Below are 22,180 nucleotides of genomic sequence, written 5' to 3'. Positions count from 1 at the left end.
TGTTCTTACCATAACGTTCCATGTTAGTTGTCTTCTTCTCGCCTTCTTCTTGCTGGATGGGTTCGGAGCTGACCTCGGCTCCGACTCGGCCACTCTAAAAGCTCGAGAGTTGGTTCCACCAGCTCGAGGCTCCCCTTATATCCCACAATGCTAGGCGAGAGTTACCTCAGATCTCGTTTGTAAGCTAACCCCAGCTTATAATAGTATCAGAATAGCTATAAACAAAGTCCACCTCTAAAACCAGGGAGAAAGAAGGGTGACCTAAATCCTCATCCAGGAAATATGCACAACAGCATATGCCTAATAAAAGAGGTGGTAGAAAGAGAGGTCACAATCACAACTCCTCTAGGTCTGTCCAGGTCAGGGGGAAGGAGGGTGGGACGCAAGAAGAAGGCGAGAAGAAGACAACTAACATGGAACGTTATGGTAAGAACATAACTTCTATATGTTAAGTTGTCTATCTCGCCTTCATTCTTGCTGGATGGGACCGCGTCCCTAGCACCTTGTCCCGGGTGGCCTAACGGAACAGACTCCTGAGAACAGTGGAACCAAAGTTAGCTCTATGCCTAGAAGCTAAATCCAACTTATAATGAGAAATGAAAGTGTGAGGAGTAGCCCAAGTAGCCGCTGCACAAATGGTGTCAATAGGCAGTCTGTCTTGGAAGGCTAAAGAAGTAGCCAAAGCTCTGGTGGAATGGGCCTTAGGTTTATTAGGCAGCTTTTGGTGTCTAATTTCATATACAAGGGAAATCAAAGATGTTAGCCATCTGGATAATGATACCTTTGAAACTGAAAGTCCCTTTCTGCCTTCCGCATAGGAGACAAACAGCTGGTCAGATTTTCTGAATTGTTTTGTTCTATCCAAATAGTACCTCAATTGACGGTGAACATCCAGGCAGTGTAATTTTTGTTCAGACCTATTGGAATATTCTGGAAAAAAGACAGGGAGGTCAATGCTTTGATTTAGATTCGACGTCGAGACTACCTTAGGCAAAAAGGACGGGTTCGTTCGTAAGGATACTCTGTCCTTATGAAACAATAGATAAGGAGGTCGACAGCTGAGTGCTTGAAGCTCTGAAACTCTCCTAGCTGAAGTAATAGCTACCAGAAAGAGAGTCTTCCATGATAGCAATTTTAAAGAACAGGAGACTGCAGGTTCGAAAGGGAAGAATCAAAGAAGTAAGAACTAAATTTAGGTCCCAAGGAGAAGGAGGATTTCTTATAGGAGGTTTGAGAAGAAAAACTCCTTTCAAAAAGGCTTTGCAAAGCTTGTGGGACATTAAGGCAGATTCAGAAATACCCACATGAAAGTTAGAAATAGCTGCCAATTGAACTTTAAGAGTAGAGGAGATGAACCTGCATGGAAGAGTTCAGCTAGAAAATCAAGGACTATTTGGATGGAAGCAGTGAAAGGATCTATGTCCCTTCCTTGAGCCCAATATGTGAAGCGTTTCCACTTACTCAAATAAATCTTCCGAGTGGAAGATTTATGGGAAGCTATCAAAATATCTCGAGCGGAGTGAGATAATTGAGGCAGGCTGGCTAAGGTTGGAACTGGAGGAACCAAGCAGTGAGGTTCAGAGAGGGAGGGAGCGATGAAACTGACCCGACTGATGGATCAAAAGATCTGGAACTAGGTCCAGATGCCAAGGTCGCTCCAATAGAAATTGATGTAGAAAGGGGAACCACACCTGTCGAGGCCAGTAAGGAGCAATGAGGATCAATGAGGCCTTCTGAGCGATAGCTTTCTGTATCACTTGAGAGATTAGTGGGAAGGGAGGAAATGCATACAGAAGTCCCCGGTTCCAAACTTGGACTAGAGCGTCTCTGCTGGGTTGGCCTGGTAAAGGGAATAGAGTGAAATATTCTCTGCACTTGCTGTTTTGGGGAGTAGCAAAAAGGTCGCAGCAAGGCTGACCCCACTTGAGGAAAATTTCTCTCACAACAGAGTCTTTCAGAGACCACTCGTGAGGCATGAGGATAGCTCTGCTCAACTTGTCCGCAATTTGATTGGACTTCCCGGGGATGTGCGTTGCTATCAGAAACCGCTGAGAAGAAATCGCCCATTGCCACAATCTGAGTGCTTCCCGACACAGGGGGTATGACCTGGTTCCGCCTTGTTTGTTGATGTACCACACTACAGACATATTGTCTGTCTGGATTGCAATCGTTCCCAAGGGAAGAGAGTCTTGAAGGGCTTGCAACGCTAAAAGCACTGCTCTCATCTCCAGAACATTTATGTGCAAGTGGCATTCGTTTGGTTGCCATGTGCCCTGGACCGTCCTGCCCTGATAATGCCCCCCCCACCCGATCAGGGAGGCATCCGTTGTCAGAGTAGCAACCAGAGGGGGTGGAACAAAGGGTCTTCCCAACAAGAGCTGAGGGGAAGACATCCACCACATGAGATGATTTCTGCACGCCTGCGTTATCATAATGGTGTGGGACATTGGAAGTTGCTGGTATGACCATTGTGTAAAGAGCATCCATTGAAGGATCCGCATGTGGAATCTGGCTAATGGAAGCAGAGGTATGGCAGCCGCCATAATTCCCAACACTTTGAGTACCAACCTGGCTTTTATTCTGTTGTTGTTGAAAAGGAGTGAGACCAGTTTGTGAATGTCTGTTATTCTTTGATGTGTTAGTCTTGCAGACATGTCTACTGTGTCTAGATTTGCGCCTATGAAAGTAATAGTACGACAAGGTGACAAAACAGACTTTTCGCAATTTATTGAAATGCCTAACTTTTGACAAATGCGAAAAGTGTAATCCCTGGCCATCAGAAGGAGATGCTTGGTGGGAGCTGTGAGGAGCCAGTCGTCCAAATATGGAAACACCTGGAATCCTTGTCGTCTCAGGTGAGAAGCTACCACTGCCATGCATTTGGTAAACACCGGGGCAGTGGTGAGACCAAAGGGCAGGGCCCTGAACTGAAAATGACTGGTTCCCAGCCTGAAGCGGAGGAATCTTCTGGAGCGTCTGTTCATTTTTATGTGATAGTACGCATCCTGAAGGTCTATAGAGCACATCCAGTTTCCTTTTCCCAATAGGGGAAGGATGGATTGCAGCGTGACCATCCGAAATCTTGTTTTCTTGACTGATCTGTTCAAGATACTGAGATCCAAAATTGGTCTCCAGTCACATGTTTTCTTTGAAACTAAAATGAACCTTGAGTAGATTCCGGATCCTTGCTGGTCTGCTGGAACTGGCTGAATTGCTCTTTTTGCAAGCAGTTTTGAAATTTCCAAAACCGCTAGATCCCTTTGAGCGGGTGGAACATCTGGAAGGGATTTTTTTGATTGGTTTGGAATGCGAAGAAAGGGAATAGAATAGCCTTCGGAAATGACGGACTGTACCCATTTGTCTTGAGTCAGGGATAGCCAGGCTTCTGGGTACAGTGACAATCTTCCCCCGACTGCCTCCGAAGGTGGGCAGTTGGGCAACACCTCAGGGATGCTGAAAGGGCTTATCAGAGAAAGCTTCCCGGTTGCCCTGGTTCTGCGGAGCCCCCCTGCCTCAAGGGCGACGTCTACCATTGTTATTCCCGCCTCTGCCTCTGGCAGGGAAACGACTTTGTGCGTCAGGCGAAGTCCCTTGAGATTGTTTACGGAACCACATTTTCCCACTTTTCTGGCCTTTGGGGTAAGGTCTAGAAGGAGTAGAAAAACGGACTCCGACGGCAGAAAGGGTCTTGCCATCAGTCTCGCACCTAGTCAAGGTTTCTTTCACTTGAGGACCAAAGAGAGATGATCCATCAAACGGGGAGTTAGTGAAAGACGCCTTGAAGGGTCCGCAAAATTGCATAGCCGCATCCAGGCATGCCTACGTAAGGCCACACCTGTCCCTGCGGCCCTACTCGCTCCATCAGCCGCATAAGAAAGGAGGCGCATGGAGGAGTTGGTTATGGAGTTAAGGGTAGCCAGCTGAGTGTTCATCTTATCTTGAAACCCCGCAGCTGTAGGGTCCTTCAACATGTCACTTGCTTCTTTGATCAAGTCCCTTTGAAGACGAGTGAAATGGCACAGGTAGTTCAGCGAACGCATAGTAAAAGTCGCTGACGAGAACATCCGCTTCCCGTACCTGTCCATGGACCTAGATTCCTTGTTAGGTGGATGGACAGGTACTGAAGGATCAGCTAGTTCCTTCTTAGTGGCAGCAGCTACCACCATAGCATCCACAGAAACTCCTTTTGTCAAGAACTGTTTGTCTGCTGGTGCCGTTATGAATTTGGAGGGTCTCCTGGGAGTGGGGTCCACTGAATCAGGAGCCGTCCATGCCTTTTTAGCAACCACCTGCATGAGGGGGTCAAAGGGGGGGGACACCCAGGAGGTGGAAGGGCGAGAGCCAAACGCCTCAAGATACACAGATTCATCCTCCGAAGGGTTAAGGGCTGGCCAATTTCCCCTCTGCTTCAGGATCTCTAGAATGTCTGCAAAGGAGACATCTTCAGAAGAGGAACGGGGGGAACCCTCGGAATCATCTAAATCTGTGTCAGATGTGATGGACTCAGGTGAGTCAATGTGTTTCCTCTTACACTTCCTCTTCCGAGGGGGCTCTTCTGCCAAATCAGGAGAGGCCTCGGAAGAGGATGAAATCCCCACAGGGGGTTCCTGAGGAGCTGGCTCTCTGCGGTCCGGGATGAGGGAGTGAGTCGACTTGACCTGAGGCACCGTAGAGGGAGGGGTGGCCGGAGCCGACTGTGGAGTAGAGCCAGGCTCTAACACACTCCGCATGACCTCGAACGCACCCCTGTCAGGCAAAACCAGAGGTCCCCGCTCCGAGAAGCTGAGAACCTCACTCGGCACCGACAGTGATGGCTCCGAGGCCGATGTCGGAGCCGAACTCACCAGCGCCGAAGCTCCGAGAGGAAGAGCGGGGTCGGACAAGGGCCCGATGCCACTCACCCCCTCGGAGCCGACGATGGAAGTCCGGCGCCAAGATTCTTCTAAGGAAGAAATCGGAGCCGACGATGGAGCCGAAGACAATTGTATCGGCTCCGACGCTACCACAGTCTCGGTTCCGACACGACCCGGCTCCGAGCTCAACGGAGTCGGAGGAGGAATATATTGATGGACAGGGGCAGGCATTGACTGATGAGTCGGGCTCTGAAGCATCTGGGCCAGTGCCTCGGACTTAAGAAGTCGACTCACTACCCTCTGAAGGTCATGATCCGACAGCCTCGATGACCTAGAGGAGTGAGATTTATGGCTCCGTTCAGACAGCAGGGGAGATCCTGGAGCCGAATGAACGGAGCCAAGGGATGGTGACCTGGACCTCTTCCTAGATGTCGGCTCCGAAGGTCTGGTCGGAGCCGACATGGGAATTTCTAATACCTCGGCTCCAGCCGGAGCCGAGGGAACCACAGAAACTGTGGACTGAGACTCATCGGCTCCAGCCGGAGCCGATGTAGGCGGAGGTTTAGAAGCCTTAGGTCTCGGCTCAGTTGCTGGAGCCGAAGACCTAGAAGCCTTGGAGGGCTTCCCTGAAGACACAGTAAGGGAATCCTCAGGCTTGAGTAAACCTCTTAAAATTAATTTATTTTTATTTTTTTTTTCCCTGCAGGACCCTGGGACTGAAGCCATGGCAAACAGCACAGGAGTCCTGCAGGTGCAAAGGTCCCAGGCAGTAGACACAAGAAGTGTGACCGTCTGTCAGAGACATTTTCTGACAGCACGCATCACACTTCTTGAAGCCTGAGACCTTTGATTCTTTAGACATTCCGAAAGTGCAATCACACACACAGTCAAAAACACACTGATTACACCCTGTCTAGTTTTAGCTTAAAATAAAACAACTAACTAGGTTTTAAATTAAGAAAAATAACACACACACACACCCACTAGGGAAGGAAGAAGGCCTGAAGGCCCGAGGGAAGAACTTAAAGTTCTTGTGGGGAAAAACAGGAATTTTAAGAAAAAGGGGCAAGAATTCCTCTAAACTAAGGGAAATAAGTATAAAAATTAAAAATAAAGGGGTTTAAATACACTAACTTTACAAGAAAGTCACTTACCAAGAACCGGTAGAAAACCAACACCTCGATCGCTGTAGCGGCAAACGAGATCTGAGGTAACTCTCGCCTAGCATTGTGGGATATAAGGGGAGCCTCGAGCCGGTGGAACCAACTCTCGAGCTTTTAGAGTGGCCGAGTCGGAGCCGAGGTCGGCTCCGAACCCATCCAGCAAGAATGAAGGCGAGATAGACAACTTAACATCTACATTTAAATTGTTGCAAACAAAATCAACATTACTAGCAGAGACACCATCAGCAACATTTTCAAAACCAGTCATGATAACATTGTCCAAAATAGTTTCAGAGTCCAAAAAGTAAGCATCTGCCGAATGACTGCAGTTAAACAATGCCTGTCGTTCCAAGGAACATAAAAAATGTACTTCTAGTTTTTTGAATTGGACAGTGAAGTGGAAGTGTGAGTCGCCTTACCCTGGTTCCTTCCAGATCTAGTTTGCACATTAGAGTAAAACTTCCGATTGCTCTGCTCTCCTCTCCGATTCTCTACAACTCCTTCTGAACCTTCCATTACAATATTTTCAAACGAAACACTTTTGCGACTCACACCAGTCTCAACTGATGAACATGACGGCACCTCCTCACTTCCGGTTGAATGTCTTTTGTACTTCTGGTGGAAACGGCGTCCCCTCCAAGGCCAATTATAAACTTCATTCTTTTCATAATCTTTAATGTCCCGATTAAGTTTGGATTTCTTTCGAGCCATGACATTGTTTTCAACCTTTGCCATCTTTTCACTGATATTTTTAAAATTCAATTGGAAAAAAAGCAGATGAAGTCCTGCTAGTAAGTTCCTGCTGTAAATCAGTTATTTTTATGCAAATTCTCAATAGCCCTTTGATTTCTTTTAATGAGGATTTTTAACCAGTTCAAACAACATTCCTGTGTCGCCTGTCTCCACTACAATAACAGGTCATTTTGATCTTCATTAAAACCACCAGCCGGTAGTTTATCTATACGTAAGCCTCTAGGGGTGATACTTAGGGCTACATATTTTTCTAGTAATTTTGAGTCATAGAAAATAGTAATTTCTTTAGACATCAGCCGTTCTAAACGGACAAAATCTTCCAAATACGAGTCATTGACATTCATGGACCATAAATCGGAAGCAGCACACTTACGCTCCCTCTCCTTCAATTTAATTGATGAGTGTATAAAAAGAGGATGTGTTCATATGATTATTTGTTCCACTGAAGGCGAATTGCCGAGGTACCAGGACGGATGTATTAAATGGATTAAAAGGACTTTCTCTTTCATCTCACCATTTGATTGCTTCCTTATTTTGGTGTTTTTTGAAAAATTCTTTGGAGTCTGCTTGAAGTATAAAACTGCCTATGCAAACACTTCCAAGCAAAAATTCCAAATCTTCTATGATTTGTTGCATATTTGGGAGCCATACATATGTTCTCCCATTGTTTCTTTGTGAATTGCTTGTCCATTCTCTCCTCCCAAGCTTTTCTAACCTCATCTATTTGATTTCTATACTGTCATGCAATATTTTGTATGCCCTATTAATTATCCCTTTTTTAACAGCAGCTTCTATCCTAAAGTCTAAATACTGTAAGGATCTGGCTGAAGGATAACGTAGGCCTACAGCAGAACTTCCAGGTTATGTTAGTGAATCCTGCAGCAGGGTTTCCTTAATGATATATGCATGCTGTTTATCCTCCAGCCAGAGCAGTTAAACAAATGAAAAAAAAAAAGTGAGGTGAATCTTTTATTCCTGAGACACGTAAATGATATACTTTTTTAACATGTAAATAATTATTAAGTGCTGCAAACAAACTTTCATGTCTGACCAGCCTTCAACGTTAACTACATGAGTTCATCCAAAATAGTAGGAGTTTAGTAACCATATATTGAACAATTGTGTAAAGATGCACAAATTATCAAAGTGCATTTTTGCTAACAGAATTAACGTAAGGAATAAATTTCACACAAAACAGAATGAAACTGAAGTTGTTTGTATTAAGTAGACGGCTACCAGCACAAAATGCTTTGGTTTCCTGATTTGTTTGAATGTTGTTGCTTTTAACAATCAGCTTGATTTTAACAACCAGCTTGATTTAAAACATCATTCAGTTGATGAACCTTAACTAGATCCAAAATTAGATGTACATCACATAATGCTCTAATGCAATCAGATAAACAGAGCCACATACAACAAGTTCATTTACCGAAATAGACTAATAGAAATCTTTTTTTTTCAACAAACATCTTCATTAAATCTTCACATATGACACAGGCAATCTTACATTTACATAAATGAAAAACAAATTGACACCACTTTAGTCATAAACATTATACATTACAGACACCACTGAAACAAATGTAGTTGCAAACATTATGCATCACTTATAATCTATGCAGTCATTGTCAGTTAAGCATTATGTGGCTCATTCAAATCCTGCCTCTTAAACCTCATTCCTTCTCTGCATATGCTGTTCTCAAAATTCCCATTTTTCCCATATAGTTTGATCCTTCCCTTTTCTAAAAATCCCAATTCCTGTTGTTTTACCTCTGTTATAATATTTGCTACTTCTGGTAAAGTTGGTCTAGACTTAGATTTCCATTTTCAAGTAATTGCTTTTTTTGGCAGCCACCATAATTAGACTCAACAAGGCTTTACTATGTCTAGGTAATTCGGATTCTGCATCATAGCTTAAAAAAAATCATCTCCCCAATCAATCCAATCCGGTCACCCAGCATCTCCCACAGAGGGTATGCAGGGAATCCCTAAAGTCCACCAGCTCACTACACTCCCAAAAAACATGCTCTCAGCCACCACTTTCTTGCCCATCACTCCTCCAACATTTAATATCCACCTGAGGAAAAATTCTTTGGAGTCTACTTGGGGTATAAAAATATCTATGTAAACACTTCCAGGCAACAATCCTAAATCTTCTATACTTTGTTGCATATTTGGGAGACATACATATATCCCCCATTGTTTCTTTCTGACTTTATTATCCAGTCTCTCTTCCCAATCCTTTCTAAGCTCCTCTGATTGATTTTTATAATTATGCAATATTTATATGCTTTACTAATTATTCCTTTTTAAATAGCAGCTTATGTTCTAGAGTCATTTAAAAACTCTACCAGTGCTGCAGTTCAAGGAAGAATACAGGAATATGCACTTCTGCAAGAATTTTGAGTCTATAGGTTAACCTTTTTCAAGAGGTTAGGACCCAAACAGAATGACTTATCAAGCACACATGAATGAATGAATGATGTACTATCGTAATTTATTCAAGTACAGACATCCAACAATAAAGAGCAGGAACATCTTTGCCTACCTTCTGAATATTTCCAAGGTAACAATGAACTCGGACAAGGGAAAGGTAATCCTGAGCCAGATCATAGTACTTCAGTGCTGACTCCATGCTGGACTGACTTTCCAAGTACTGAGCCCACCACTTCCAAAGGTTCCTAGAAAGAGAAGGGAGATAGCAAATAAGATCCAAGAATGATGTGTAATGATGCAAACCTGTGATGACCTTTGCATAACTATGTTTTTTCTTCCCCTTTACTTTTCTTTGCGTAAATGATCTACACACCTTATGATGCAAAAACATGAAGTACACCATTTCAGTTATTTTGCTTTATTCAGATCTGCAGGCAGTTAATACATTCAATAACTAAACAGAAAGCAGAAAGTCTCCAGTCATCTTATGTCATATCATGTCAGCAAAAAATTGATATCTCCAAATTCAAATATAACTAAAGTCAATAAACTGCCACAAAACAAAAATGCAAAGTTTACAGTCAAACAATGAAATGTCTTTTAAGTTTATATTTTTTCCTTTTCTGCTGCAGCATGCTGCTAATCGCTTGTATACCTTTTAGAGCTTGTTAGTATAGCAATATAGAGTATATGGCAGCATACCTCCCAAATGCCCAGATTTTACAGAATGTCTAGACATTTGCCTCATACATACATACATACATACATACATACAAATATTTAAAGAAAGGGCATTAATGCTCTTCTAACCTGCCAATATACTAAAATGAGAAGTTATGTACCTACCATAACGTTCCATGTTAGTTGTCTTCTCTCGCCTTCTTTCTTGCTTGATGGGTTCGGAGCCGATCCTCGGCTCCGACTCGGCACTTTGCTAAGCTCGAGAGTCACTTTTACCAGCTCGAGGCAGCCCCATATCCCATGATGCAAGGCGGTAAGTACCCAGATCTCGTTTGTTGTCTATAGGCAATAACACCTAGCATAAAAAACTTCCCAAAAGGAAGAAATAAGGCAGAGAAAAAGCCTGAAGGATGGGTTAGGAAGACCAGAACTGTATGGTCTTAAGAAGCATTCTTCCATGTAGGGAGAAAAAGGTCTGTTCAGGCCAGGGGGAAGGAGGGAGGGTCGCCAGAAAGAAGGCGAGAGAAGACAACTAACATGGAACGTTATGGTAGGTACATAACTTCTCAATGTTAAGTTGTCAATCTCGCCTTCATTCTTGCTTGATGGGACCGCGTCCCTAGCACCTCTATCCTGGGTGGCTCAATGGAACAGACTCTTGAGAACTGTAGAGCCAAAACTGGCTCTGTCCCTGGAGGCCAAATCCAATTTGTAATGAGAAACAAAGGTATGAGGAGTGGCCCAAGTGGCTGCTGCACAAATAGTGTCTAATGGAAGTCTAGCCTGAAAGGCTGTGGAAGTGGCTAAGCTTCTGGTTGAATGCCCTTTAGGTTTCGAGCACAGCTGTTTTCCCCTGAGCTGATAGATTTCAGAGATGACAGAAGAAAGCCATCTAGATAAAGTCACTTTTGAGACAGGAAGGCCTTTTGTGTTATCAGCATAAGAAATAAAATAAAATAAATAAAATAAATAAAATAAATATGTGCTCTTGTACCTCTGTTCTTTGGAGCTTTTCTCCCCGGGCCTCCACTGAAAACGGATATGTATCCAGCTGGACTATCCCGGTCAACAAATGTAAAATAAATAAATAAATAAATAAATAAAGAGCTGATCGGATTTCCTGAATTGTTTTGTTCTGTCCAAATAATATCTGAGTTGGCGGTGAACATCAAGATAATGTAATTTTTGTTCCGATCTGTTTGAGTAATTTGGGAAAAATACAGGAAGGTCAATAGACTGATTCAAATTACTCTTTGAGGCGACCTTAGGCAAAAAGGTCGGATTAGTTCTCAAGGATACTCTGTCTTTGTGGAAGACCAAATAAGGGGGACGAACAGAGAGAGCATGAAGTTCAGACACTCTCCTAGCCGACGTAATAGCAACCAGGAATAGAGTTTTCCATGAAAGAAATTTCAGGGAACATGAAATAGCTGGCTCGAAGGGATGAAGAATCAAGGATGTCAGCACTAAATTTAGGTCCCATTGAGGAGGAGGACTCCTGACTGGAGGTTTCAGGAGAAAAATTCCTTTTAAGAAGGCTCTACAAAGCCTGTGGGACATAATGTTGTGATCTGTGAACCCGACATGAAAGTTCGAGATAGCAGCCAACTGAACTTTGACCGTGGAAGAAGAAGAGCCCGTGTGAAAGATTTCCGCTAAGAAATCCAAAACTGCTTGAATTGGAGCAGTAAAGGGATCAATATTTTTAGCTTTTGCCCAACAAGAAAAGCGTTTCCATTTGCTGGTATAAATCCTTCTAGTGGAGGATTTTAGGGAAGCTACTATGATGTCCCTAACAGGATTAGAGATCATAGGAAGCCTGGCTAAGGAAGGAAGTGGAGCAACCATGCTGTGAGGTTGAGAGAAGGGATAGACCGGTGCAGCTGACCCGATTGGTGAATCAGAAGGTCTGGTACTGGGTCCAGATGCCACGGCTGCACCAAAAGGTGATGATGGAGGAACGGAAACCAAATTTGTTGAGGCCAATACGGAGCAATGAGAATCATTTTGGCTCTCAAAACGGTGGCTTTCTGGAGAACTTGTGGAATCAGTGGAAAGGGAGGAAAGGCATAAAGAAGTCCCTGGGGCCAATCCTGGGTTAGAGCGTCTCTGGGGGGATGGCCTGGCAGCGGGAAGAGAGAAAAGAAGTCTGGGCATTTGCTGTTTTGGGGAGTAGCAAAAAGATCGCAACATGGGCGGCCCCATTCTAGAAAAATCTCTTCCACTATAGATTGTTTGAGAGACCACTCGTGAGGCATGAGAATAGCTCTGCCCCATCTGTCCGCTAGAATGTTGGTTTTCCCAGGGATATGCGTTGCTACCAGAAACCGATGAGAGGAGATCGCCCATTGCCAAAGTCTGAGAGCTTCTCGACACAAGGGGTAGGACTTGGTTCCGCCCTGTTTGTTGATATACCATACTACAGACATGTTTGTCTGTGTGAACTGCAATTGTTCCCATGGGAAGAAAGTCGTTGAGGGCTTGCAACGTTAAAAGCACTGCTCTCATCTCTAGGACATTTATGTGCAGGTGGTATTGAGCGGTTGCCACGTCCCATGAACCATCCTGCCCTGATAATGACCCCCCCACCCGATCAGGGAGGCGTCCATAGTGACAGTGGCTACCGGGGCCGGGGATACAAAGGGTCTGCCTTGGTGAATTTGGGGAGAAGTAATCCACCATGAAAGATGATTCCTGCAAATTTGTGTCACCAGGATTTGGTGACGCATTGGAAGTTGTTGGTAAGACCACTGAGTGAACAACATCCACTGAAGCAGGCGCATGTAGAAGCAGGCCAGGGGAAGGGTAATGGCCGCAGCCATGAGGCCCAACACCTTCAGAACCATTCTGGCTTGTACTTTTTTGCTGGCAAGGATGATCCTCACGTGACTTTGTATATCTGAGATTCTTTGGTCTGTGAGGGTTGCTGACATTCGAACAGTGTTTAAGTTTGCGCCTATGAAAGTAATAGACTGGCAGGGCAATAAGGAGGATTTTTCGTAGTTGATCGAAATTCCCAATTGAGTGCAGAGATTTAGTGTGTAATCCCTGGCTTGAAGAAGTTGATGCCTGGTGGTGGCTGAAAGGAGCCAGTCGTCAAGATACGGAAACACCTGGAATCCTTGACGTCTCAGGTGAGCCGTGACCACTGCCATACATTTGGTGAACACTCTGGGGGCTGTAGTGAGACCAAAGGGCAGGGCTCTGAATTGAAAATGACTGGACCCCAGCCAGCGGAGAAATCTTCTGGAGCATCTGTGAATTTTATGTGATAGTGCAGCGTCCTGAAGATCTATTGAGCACATCCAGTTGTCCTTCTCTAGGAAGGGCAAAATTGACTGAAGTGTGACCATTCGAAATCTTGTCTTTCTCACAGACTTGTTGAGTCTGCTGAGATCCAATATTGGTCTCCAGTCTCCCGTCTTTTTGGGGACCAAAAAGAATCTTGAGTAGATTCCGGGCTCTGAATGGTCTGTTGTAACTGGCTGAATGGCTCTTTTTTGTAGAAGTTTTAATACTTCTAACTCTGCAACTTCCCTTAGACCGGGTGGTACATCTGGAAGGGAATTTGTGTGAGAGAAGGGACTTTCCTCGAAAGGAATTTTGTAACCCTCGGATATAATCGACTGTACCCATCTGTCTTGAGTGAGGGAACGCCAGGCTTCTGGGTACAGCGATAGTCTTCCCCCGACTGCCTCCAAGGATGGACAGTCGGGCAACATCTCAGGGATGCTGAAAGGGCTTGTCAGAGAGAGGCTCTCTGCTTCCCTGGTTCTGTGGACCCCCTCTGCCTCTAGAGCGGCGTCTGTTATTATTACCCCCTCTGCCTCTAGGGGTAAACTGACCACGTGTATCCGGCGGAACCACATCTTTCCACCCTTCTGTCCTTTAGGGTAAGGTCTAGAAGGGGTGGAAAAACGGACCCCTACAGCAGAAAGAGTCTTGCCATCCTGTTCACACCTGGTCAATGTATCCTTCACTTGAGGGCCAAACAAAGCTGACCCATCAAAGGGAGAGTTTGTGAAGGACGCCTTAAAGGGATCTGCAAAATTACAGAGCCGCATCCAGGATTGACGTCTAAGAGCCACCCCTGTACCTGCGGCTCTACTCGCTCCATCTGCTGCATATGATATCAGTCGCATGGAGGAGTTAGCTATAGAATTAAGGATTCCTAGCTGAGAAGCAATTTTCTCTTGAGCCCCTGCAGCTGTAGGATCCTGTACTACTTCACCTAGTTCCTTAAGGATGTCCCTTTGGAGTCTGGTGAAGTGACATAAGTAGTTCAGCGCATAGCAAAGGTCGCTGAAGAGAACATCCGCTTACCATACCTATCCATGGTCCTAGAATCCTTATTAGGGGATTGACAGGTGCGGAAGGATCTGCAAGTTCCTTCTTAGTGGCAGCCGCCACCACCATGGCATCAACAGGGACACCTTTAAGTAGGAATTGCTTTTCGAAGGGGCAGTAATAAATTTAGGCGGCCTCCTAGGAACTGGCTCTACAGAGTCAGGAGCAGCCCAGGCCTTCGAGCAATAACCTCCATAAGGGGTCGAAGGCGGAGACACCCAGGAGGTGGAGGGCCGAGATCCAAACGCCTCTAGGTATACCGACTCATCCTCAGAGGGATTTGTGGAGGGCCAGTTTCCCCTCTGTTTTAGGAGTTCTAGGATGTCTGAAAAGGAGACATCCTCAGAGGGGATCTTGGGGATCCCTCCGACTCATCTAAGTCGGTATCTGAAGTGATAGACTCAGGGAGTCTAGGTGTTTCCTCTTACAAGTCCTCTTGCGCGGAGGATCTCCTGACTGATCAGGAGAATCCTCGGAAGAGGGGGTTATTCCCAGTGGGGAAAACCTGAGGCGGAGGATCTCTGGGTCCGGGAGCAAGAGAGATGGCAGAGATATCGACAGGCACTGTAGAGGGAGGAGCTAAGGGAATAGACTGCTGGCTGAGCCCAGTGGCCAGCACACTCTTCATCACCTCGAAGGCCCCCCTCCCAGGGAGGTCCGAGAGAACCCGTTCCGAAGAAACCGGAACTCCAGGGCCCACCGAAAGGGAAGGCTCCGAGGCAGATGTCAGAGCCGAGCTCACCAAGGCCGAGGCTCCAAGGGGAAGAGTGGGGTCGGACAAGGGTCGATGCCACTCTCCCTCGGAGGAGACCAGGAAGCCCGACCACGAATCCCTCTAAGGAAGGTCTCGAAGAGGAGATAAGAGTAGATGCCGAGGGTGCAGAAGGGGGGGGTATCCGCCCCTCAGCCATAGCAGAAACTATCCCCGAAGACTCCAGCTCCAAACTCTGAGGTAGAGTCGAAGGAGGAACTTCAAGAGGGTGTGGACTAATAGTCGTCTGTTGAGACGGACTATGCAGCATCTGGGCCAGTGCCTGTGATTTCAATAATCTACTGACCACCCTCTCTAAATCATGGTCTGAAAGCCTGGATGACCTAGATGATCGGCTCCGATGGCTCCGTTCCGAGAGGAGAGGTGAGGCCGGAGCCGAGAGTATCGGTTCCAAGGAAGGGGACCTGGACCTCTTCCTCGAAGGAACCATCGGAGCCGAAGAAACCATAGATGCAGACGGAGCCGAGGACTTTTCGGCTCCGAAAGAAAGTCTCGATGCATCGGCTCCAGCCGGAGCCGATACAGACATAACAGTAACGGTGTCGGTCGGCGCCGACACCGAAGCCTGAGCCAGATGGTGGTTGGAGCCAGTCACAGCCGACACCGATGTGACCGCAACAGTATCGGCACCGATAGCCATTGGTGACGAAGGTTTTTGCAAAACAGGATCGGCTCCGATGTTTGTGAGGAAGCTCAACTTAAGGGTACAGTTTCATGGCAAAAGTAATGACATTGAAAATAAGCGTATTGATGAAACTATAAAAAGGCCTAGCAGCTATTGTCCACCACTACATCAAACATTAGCTGCTTTCGAAGTGAAATGTGAGATGGATATCAGGAAACTCCTTAAAAAACCTCCTACGAAAAAAATTCATAACTTAACACAGGGAGAAAGAAAAGCACTGATTGAGCTAGGCAATGATAAATCCAGGCGTGTAATGAAGGCAGACAACAGAGAAGGTATAACTTGTGACTGATAACACTAGCTACAACCACAAGATAGAGAACATGCTGGAGGATAAATAGAAGTTATGTACTCACCATAACGTTCCATCTGAGTAGGTGACTTCATTCGGATGCAACCTGTGGGTATCGGATCCGATCTCGGATCCGAGCCGCAATTCAAAAGCTTAGGCTCCGAGCTCCTAGCTCCTCCCTCTTACCCATAACCCCTTGCCAAGCCCTGACTGACCTCAGATTGAGTTTGCCTCAAATACTGACCACAGTATACTAAAACAGCATAAATACTCGCTCTATAAAGGTCAGGGGATGGAGAGGATAGTTGCATCGAATGAAGTCACCTACTCAGATGGAGCGTTATGGTGAGTACATAACTTCTATATCTGAAGTAGGCAGACTTCATTCGTCTGCAACCTGTGGGACAGAGTCCCTAGCTACCTGAATCTTGGGCGGCCGTCATGGAAGGATGTTCGAGCACCGCTGAGCCAAAGGATGCTCTTCCTCTAGAAACAACATCCACCTTGTAATGAGAAATAAAAGTATGAGGCGAGGCCCAAGTAGCTGCAGCAGATATCATCCAACGAAACATGGGACTTAAAGGCTGACGTAGAAACTGCCCTAGTAGAATGAGCCGTAACCCTCTGAGGAGCAGGTCTGCCTGAAGTGTCATATGCCTGCAATATGCAGTTAGCAATCCATTTAGATAGAGTGACTTTAGACACTGCTTTACCCAGAGCAAATTTAGCAAAGGAGACGAACAGCTGATCTGATTTCCTGTGGCCAGCTGTCCTGTTAATATAAAAACGTAATTGTCTATGAACATCCAATGAGTGCAATTTGTATTCCCCTTTGTTTGAATACTTGGGAAAAAAGACAGGCAAATTGATTGACTGGTTAATATTGGATTCAGAAGAGACCTTGGAAGAAAAGATGGATTGGTCCTGAGGCACACCCTATCAGGGAAGAAAGAAAGATAAAGGCGGTTTGACACAAAGAGCCTGAAGCTCAGACACCCTTCTGGCTGAAGTGATAGCTACCAGAAAGACAGTCTTCCAGGAAAGGAATTTTAAATCAGCAGAAGCTGCAGGCTCGAAGGAGGAGCAGTAAGGGCCTGCAGGACTAAAGACAAGTCCCAAGGCGGTACAACCTCCTTGACTGGAGGCCTTAACAAAAACTCCCTTGAGAAAGGATTTGCATAATTTCGCTGTCATAAGGAGCTGTGTCCTGTCCAATGTGATAATGCGAGATAGCCAATTGAACCTTAATCGTGGAAGAACTGGCCCCTTGATGAAAGAGGTCTGTTAGAAAATCTAGCACCGCAGAGATAGGTGCTGAAAAAGGATCCACAGTTCTCTGTCCTGCCCATATAGAGAACCTCTTCCATTTACTCCGATAAACCTGTCTGGTGGAAGGTTTATGAGCAGCCACCAAAATGGCTTTGACGGTGAAGAGATACCGGGAGTCCTAATTAAGGTTGGAATTGGAGCAGCCAAGCTGTCAACTTCAGGGTTAGATTGGGAACTGGCATTCCCAGAGGGTGAGAGATGAGATCCGAATGGATCCAGAATCCATGGTGGATTGATTTTGTGAGACCATCTGAAGGGAACCAAGGTTGTCGAGGCCAGAATGGGGCAATGAGAATCATTCTGCTCCCCAAACTGTTGGCTTTCTGCAGAAACCTCTGCATCAGGGGAAGTGGAGGGTAGGCATAAAGGAGACCGGGAGGCCAAGCATGCACCAGAGCATCCTCGGGAACTCCTGGTGGGGAAGCAGAGCGAAGAAATTGTCGCATTTGGCGTTTGAGGAGAAGCAAAAGATGCAACAGGGTTGCCCCAAGCGGCAAAAATCTTCTTCGCTACTTGAAGATTGAGGGACCACTCGTGTGGAGAAAGGATGGTGCGACTGAGCTTGTCCGCAAGGATGTTGGACTTTCGGAATGCGTTGCTATCAGAAAGCGTTTGGTGGAAATTGCCCATTCCCAGACTCTCATGGCCTCTCGACAAAGGGGATAAGACCTGGTTCCTCCTGCTTGTTGATATACCAGACTACGGACATATTGTCTGTCTGAATCGCAATAGTCCCTGTAGGAAGAAGCGTGGTGAAGTGCTTGCGCTAGGAGCACCGCCCTCATTTCCAGGACATTTATATGCAATGGCGTCTCTGTGGGATTCCACGTGCCTTGGACAATCTTTCCCAGAATGCCCCCACCGAGGCAAGAAGCGTCCGTGGTCACTGTGGCTCGGGAAATGCAGCATAAAGGGTCTTCCTGCTAGGGGCTCTGGAGAAAGAAGCCACCACAGAAGGGAGTCCCTGCACGCTCTGCTGACCGCTTAATCGGGCGTTTAGAGGCGAACAAAGAGGAGACCACTGAACTTGAAGGGTCCATTGAAGAACCCGCATGCAGCGGGCATGAATTAGAAGCGGGATAGCTGCCGCCATAGAACCTAGGGCCCTCAGGACCGAAGCTGCAGTTGGTGAAGGTTGAAGGATTGCTGTCACATGACACCTCAGGCTGGCAATCACGGTCTGGGGTGAGGAAGGCTCGCATTGATCTGGTGTCTAGTCTTCCTCCTATGAAATCTATAATTTGAGTTGGATTCAGAAAAGATTTCTCCCAGTTGATCGTGATGCCCAGCCTTGGTGCTAGTTGAAGGAAGTAATCCCTGGCTGAGCACAGAAGATGCCTTGATGATGCAGTCAGGAGTCAGTCGTCCAGGTGCGGAAAGACCTGTAATCCCTGGAGCCTCAGGTGGGCGCTACCACCGCTAACACCTTGGTAAACACCCTGGGGGCTGAGGTGAGACCAAAGGGAGGACCCTGAACTGATAATGACTGGCTCCCAGCGGCGAAGAAACCTCCTGGATCGTCTGTCCATCCGAATGTGGTAGTGCGCATCCTTGAGGTCTATGGAACACATCCAGTCGTTCTCCCTCAAAGGGGAGTATAGATTGCAGGGTGACCATCCGGAACTTTTGCTTGGTTACTGACAGGTTCAACAGGGAAAGGTCTAAAATTGGTCTTAAGTCCCCGTCTTCTTTGGCACCAAAAGAACCTGGAGTAAAACCCTAATCCGGCTTGATCTGGGGGCAGCTGGATGGCTCTTTTTCTAGCAGCTGCTCGATTTGAGAGCTACGCCTCCTTGGTCGGGTGGAACATCTGGGAGGCTGCGAGATTTGGGATCTTGATTAGGGGTATTGAATATCCTCTGGATATGAGTGAAGCACCCAACTGTCTGTTGTTATGGACTCCCAAGAAGTCAGGTGCATCGAAACCGCCCCGACTGCCTCCAGAGGCGGACAGCGGGCAACCCTTCAGGGCTGCTGCGTGGGTCTCTCAGAGAAGGGTTCTCTGGACCCAAAATTGCCAGGAGCCCCCTGCCTCTGGCACGACCTCCCGTCCTCCTCTGCCACGGAAGGACTGGTTATCCGGAGCAGGTTGGGACTGCTGCGACTTCGGAACCACATCTTCTTCTGTCCCTTTTGGTTCTTAGAGAAGGACCTCTGGGGAGCTGAGAAGCGGACTCCGGCGGCAGACAGCGTCTTCCGTCCTTTTAGCTCTGGACTAATGTCTCATGAACAGTCTTGCCAAACAAGGCAGAACCATCGAAAGGGGCATTAGCGAAGGTCGCCTTAAAGGGCTCAGCAAAATCACAATGGCGGAGCCAGGCCTGTCGCCTCATGACAAGGCCTGCTCCGCTGGCTCAGCGGCTCCCTCAGTAGCATGAGACAGCAGCCGCATAGATGTATTGGATACAGATCTGAGAGTGGCCATTCGGGTGGAGTAAACCTGTTTATCCTCACTCGAGATGGACTCGGGGAGATGCAGCGTACTCTTTAATCAGATCTCGCTGCATCCTAATGACATGTGCCATGTAGTTCAGCTCTCAAGGAGAAGGTGGCTGAACTAAACACTCGCTTCCCAATTCGATCCATCGAGCGGGACTCCTTGCCCGGAGGATGGGCGGAGGGACTCTCCTGGGCCAATTCCCTCTTGTGGCTGCAGCCATCATCATGGCATCTACTGGGGACCCTTACTCCAGTGGAGTGCGGTCTGATGGAGGAGAAAGAATGCGGTCCGGGCTTAGGGATAGGCTCAATGGTGTCCGGATCCTTCCACGCCCTGATAGATATAAGATCTACCAGGGGTCAGCAGGAGGACACCCAAGAGGTAGAAGGGCCGCCTCGAATGCCTCCAAGAACACAGACTCGTCGAAGAAGCCTTGGGGCAGACCACCCCTGATCCTTAACATCTCCATGATGTCTCCAAATGAGGCGTCCTCAGGGGTGACCTAGGGAGCCTTCCCCTTCATCCAAGTCCGTGTCTTCAGTGACGGACTCAGGGGAGTCCATGTGCCTCCTCTTGCACTTGCGCTTCCGAGGTACTTCATCGGGGGGGCTGTCCGAGGAGTACTCTTCAGCAGACGGATGTTCCAAGGGAACCACTTGGGACATCGAGGCGGGCTGTCCCTGGGACCGGCTGGTGGGGGCCTGGCCCAACTGCAATGGAGTGCGGGATGGAGCCGTGGCAGGGACCGGGGTCCGGATGTCCTCGACAGTGCCCTTTCCATAGCGTTGAAAGCCGAGGGGAGCCAGCTTCTCTAAGCCCGAGCCGACCCCCACTCGGATCCGGCGTATGGATCGAGTCGGAGCGAAACCGTCGGATCCGAGAGACCAGTGTGCTCCGACCTGGGCGGGCGAAGACACACCAGCTCCCTCGGATCCGGGGCTCGGCCCTCGGCTCCGAGAGGTCGGGTCCGAAGTACCGAAGCACTCAAGGGATGGGGCCGGATCCGAGTGCGCCGACCAATCGGATCCGACCCACCCCGGATCCAAATCTGCCGGCGCCGAAAGCTCCGAACCCGTGGTATGGGTGGAGAAGGAGCTAAGAGGCGAAAAAGGGTGAGCCCCTCCCGGTTGGGGGCTAGGAGCACTCCATTTGCATTTGGGCCTGGATGAATTTCCTCATCATCCGGTCCATATCAGCTTCGCTCATAGAAAAGGTCGATCTAGAGGAGGCCACGAGCGGACCTAGAGAGCCGTCTCGGTGACCTCCTGGAAGGGCTAGCCTCCTCCTCCTCGGGTCCAGGAGAGAACCGAGGGAGTGGAGCCGAGGAGGAGGAAAGCTAGAAGGCACAGGGAAGCCGCTTAGATGGAGGAGCCGAGCTGGAAGCTTGGCTCTCCTCTTGTGGTGCTTCTCCCTGTGCCTCTCCTTCTGTCTCTCCCTAGAAGAATCCTTCCCCTCCGGCAACTTTAAGGAGGTTGAGTCCCAGCCGGAGGGAGAACTCACAGCAACAAGTTGCTGACTGGAGGGCAGAGGCGAAGCAGTATCTGGGGTAAAAGACCGCCAGCACCAACCGACCTCCGTTCCCTTAAAGCCGGGGTTGAACCCTGCACAAATGGTACAACCAGAAGACAGGTGTTCAACCCCAAGCATTCTTGCGAGTGTGGCCATCTGCTGGGGACAGCTTATGGCCACACTCGGTACATTTCGAAAAGACAGCCTTAGGGGCTTCAGACATTACACCTAAGGCCTAAACACACACACACACAAACAAACTACGAAAACCCGAGAAAAATTAACTAAAGAGGGAGGAAAGCCTTAACCACACACAACTCTAACTATATTTATAACAAAAAAAGAGAATTTGAAAAATTTTCCTGTCAGAAAACTACACTTATCTCAAAACCACGCCAGGAGCTCTAGAATTCCGTTGCTTCTTGAAAAGCGGCAAACGAAATCTGAGGTCAGTCAGGGCTTGGCAAGGGGTTATGGGTAAGAGGGAGGAGCTAGGAGCTCGGAGCCTAAGCTTTTGAATTGCCGGCTCGGATCCGAGATCGGATCCGATACCCACAGGTTGCAGACGAATGAAGTCTGCCTACTTCAGATCAGATTTTATGAGTTATTTAAAATGGATGAAATAAAAAGAGCATATGATTTATGGAACACTAATCTCACCACATTATGGGAAGAAAAACATATTACTGAAAATCTTTATAATTATTTATGGAGCCCATGCCCACGTTTACCTTACTTTTTTGGAATACTAAAGCCACACAAGAACAGAGAAGAACCACTTTATAGACCGGTGGTAGCAAATGGAGGTTCCCTTACTGAAGCCACAGCCATTTACCTTGATTACTTGCTGAAACCTTTAGCAGAAAAGAATAAGTCATACATAAAAGATTCAATGGATTGTTTGAGGAAAATAAAAAGCA

General features: G+C 47.2%; 1 protein-coding gene across 1 annotated transcript in view; it reads right to left on the bottom strand.

Annotated features, from left to right (window-relative positions):
- IFT140 (intraflagellar transport 140) overlaps positions 1–22,180 on the bottom strand; it is a 3,212,973-nt gene that overhangs the window by 536,574 nt on the left and 2,654,219 nt on the right. The window contains exon 25 of the mRNA XM_044089294.1: positions 9,318–9,450. Coding sequence (XP_043945229.1) covers positions 9,318–9,450 — 133 coding nt within the window. The remainder of the gene's footprint in view (positions 1–9,317; positions 9,451–22,180) is intronic.

The sequence above is a fragment of the Protopterus annectens genome, chromosome 12.part0 (genome assembly GCF_019279795.1).
Source record: "Protopterus annectens isolate FY-2018-M chromosome 12.part0, PAN1.0, whole genome shotgun sequence".
In the NCBI taxonomy this organism is placed as follows: Eukaryota; Metazoa; Chordata; order Ceratodontiformes; family Protopteridae; genus Protopterus; species Protopterus annectens.
Note: the sequence above shows the minus strand (reverse complement) of the source record. Positions and strands in the feature narration are given on the sequence as shown.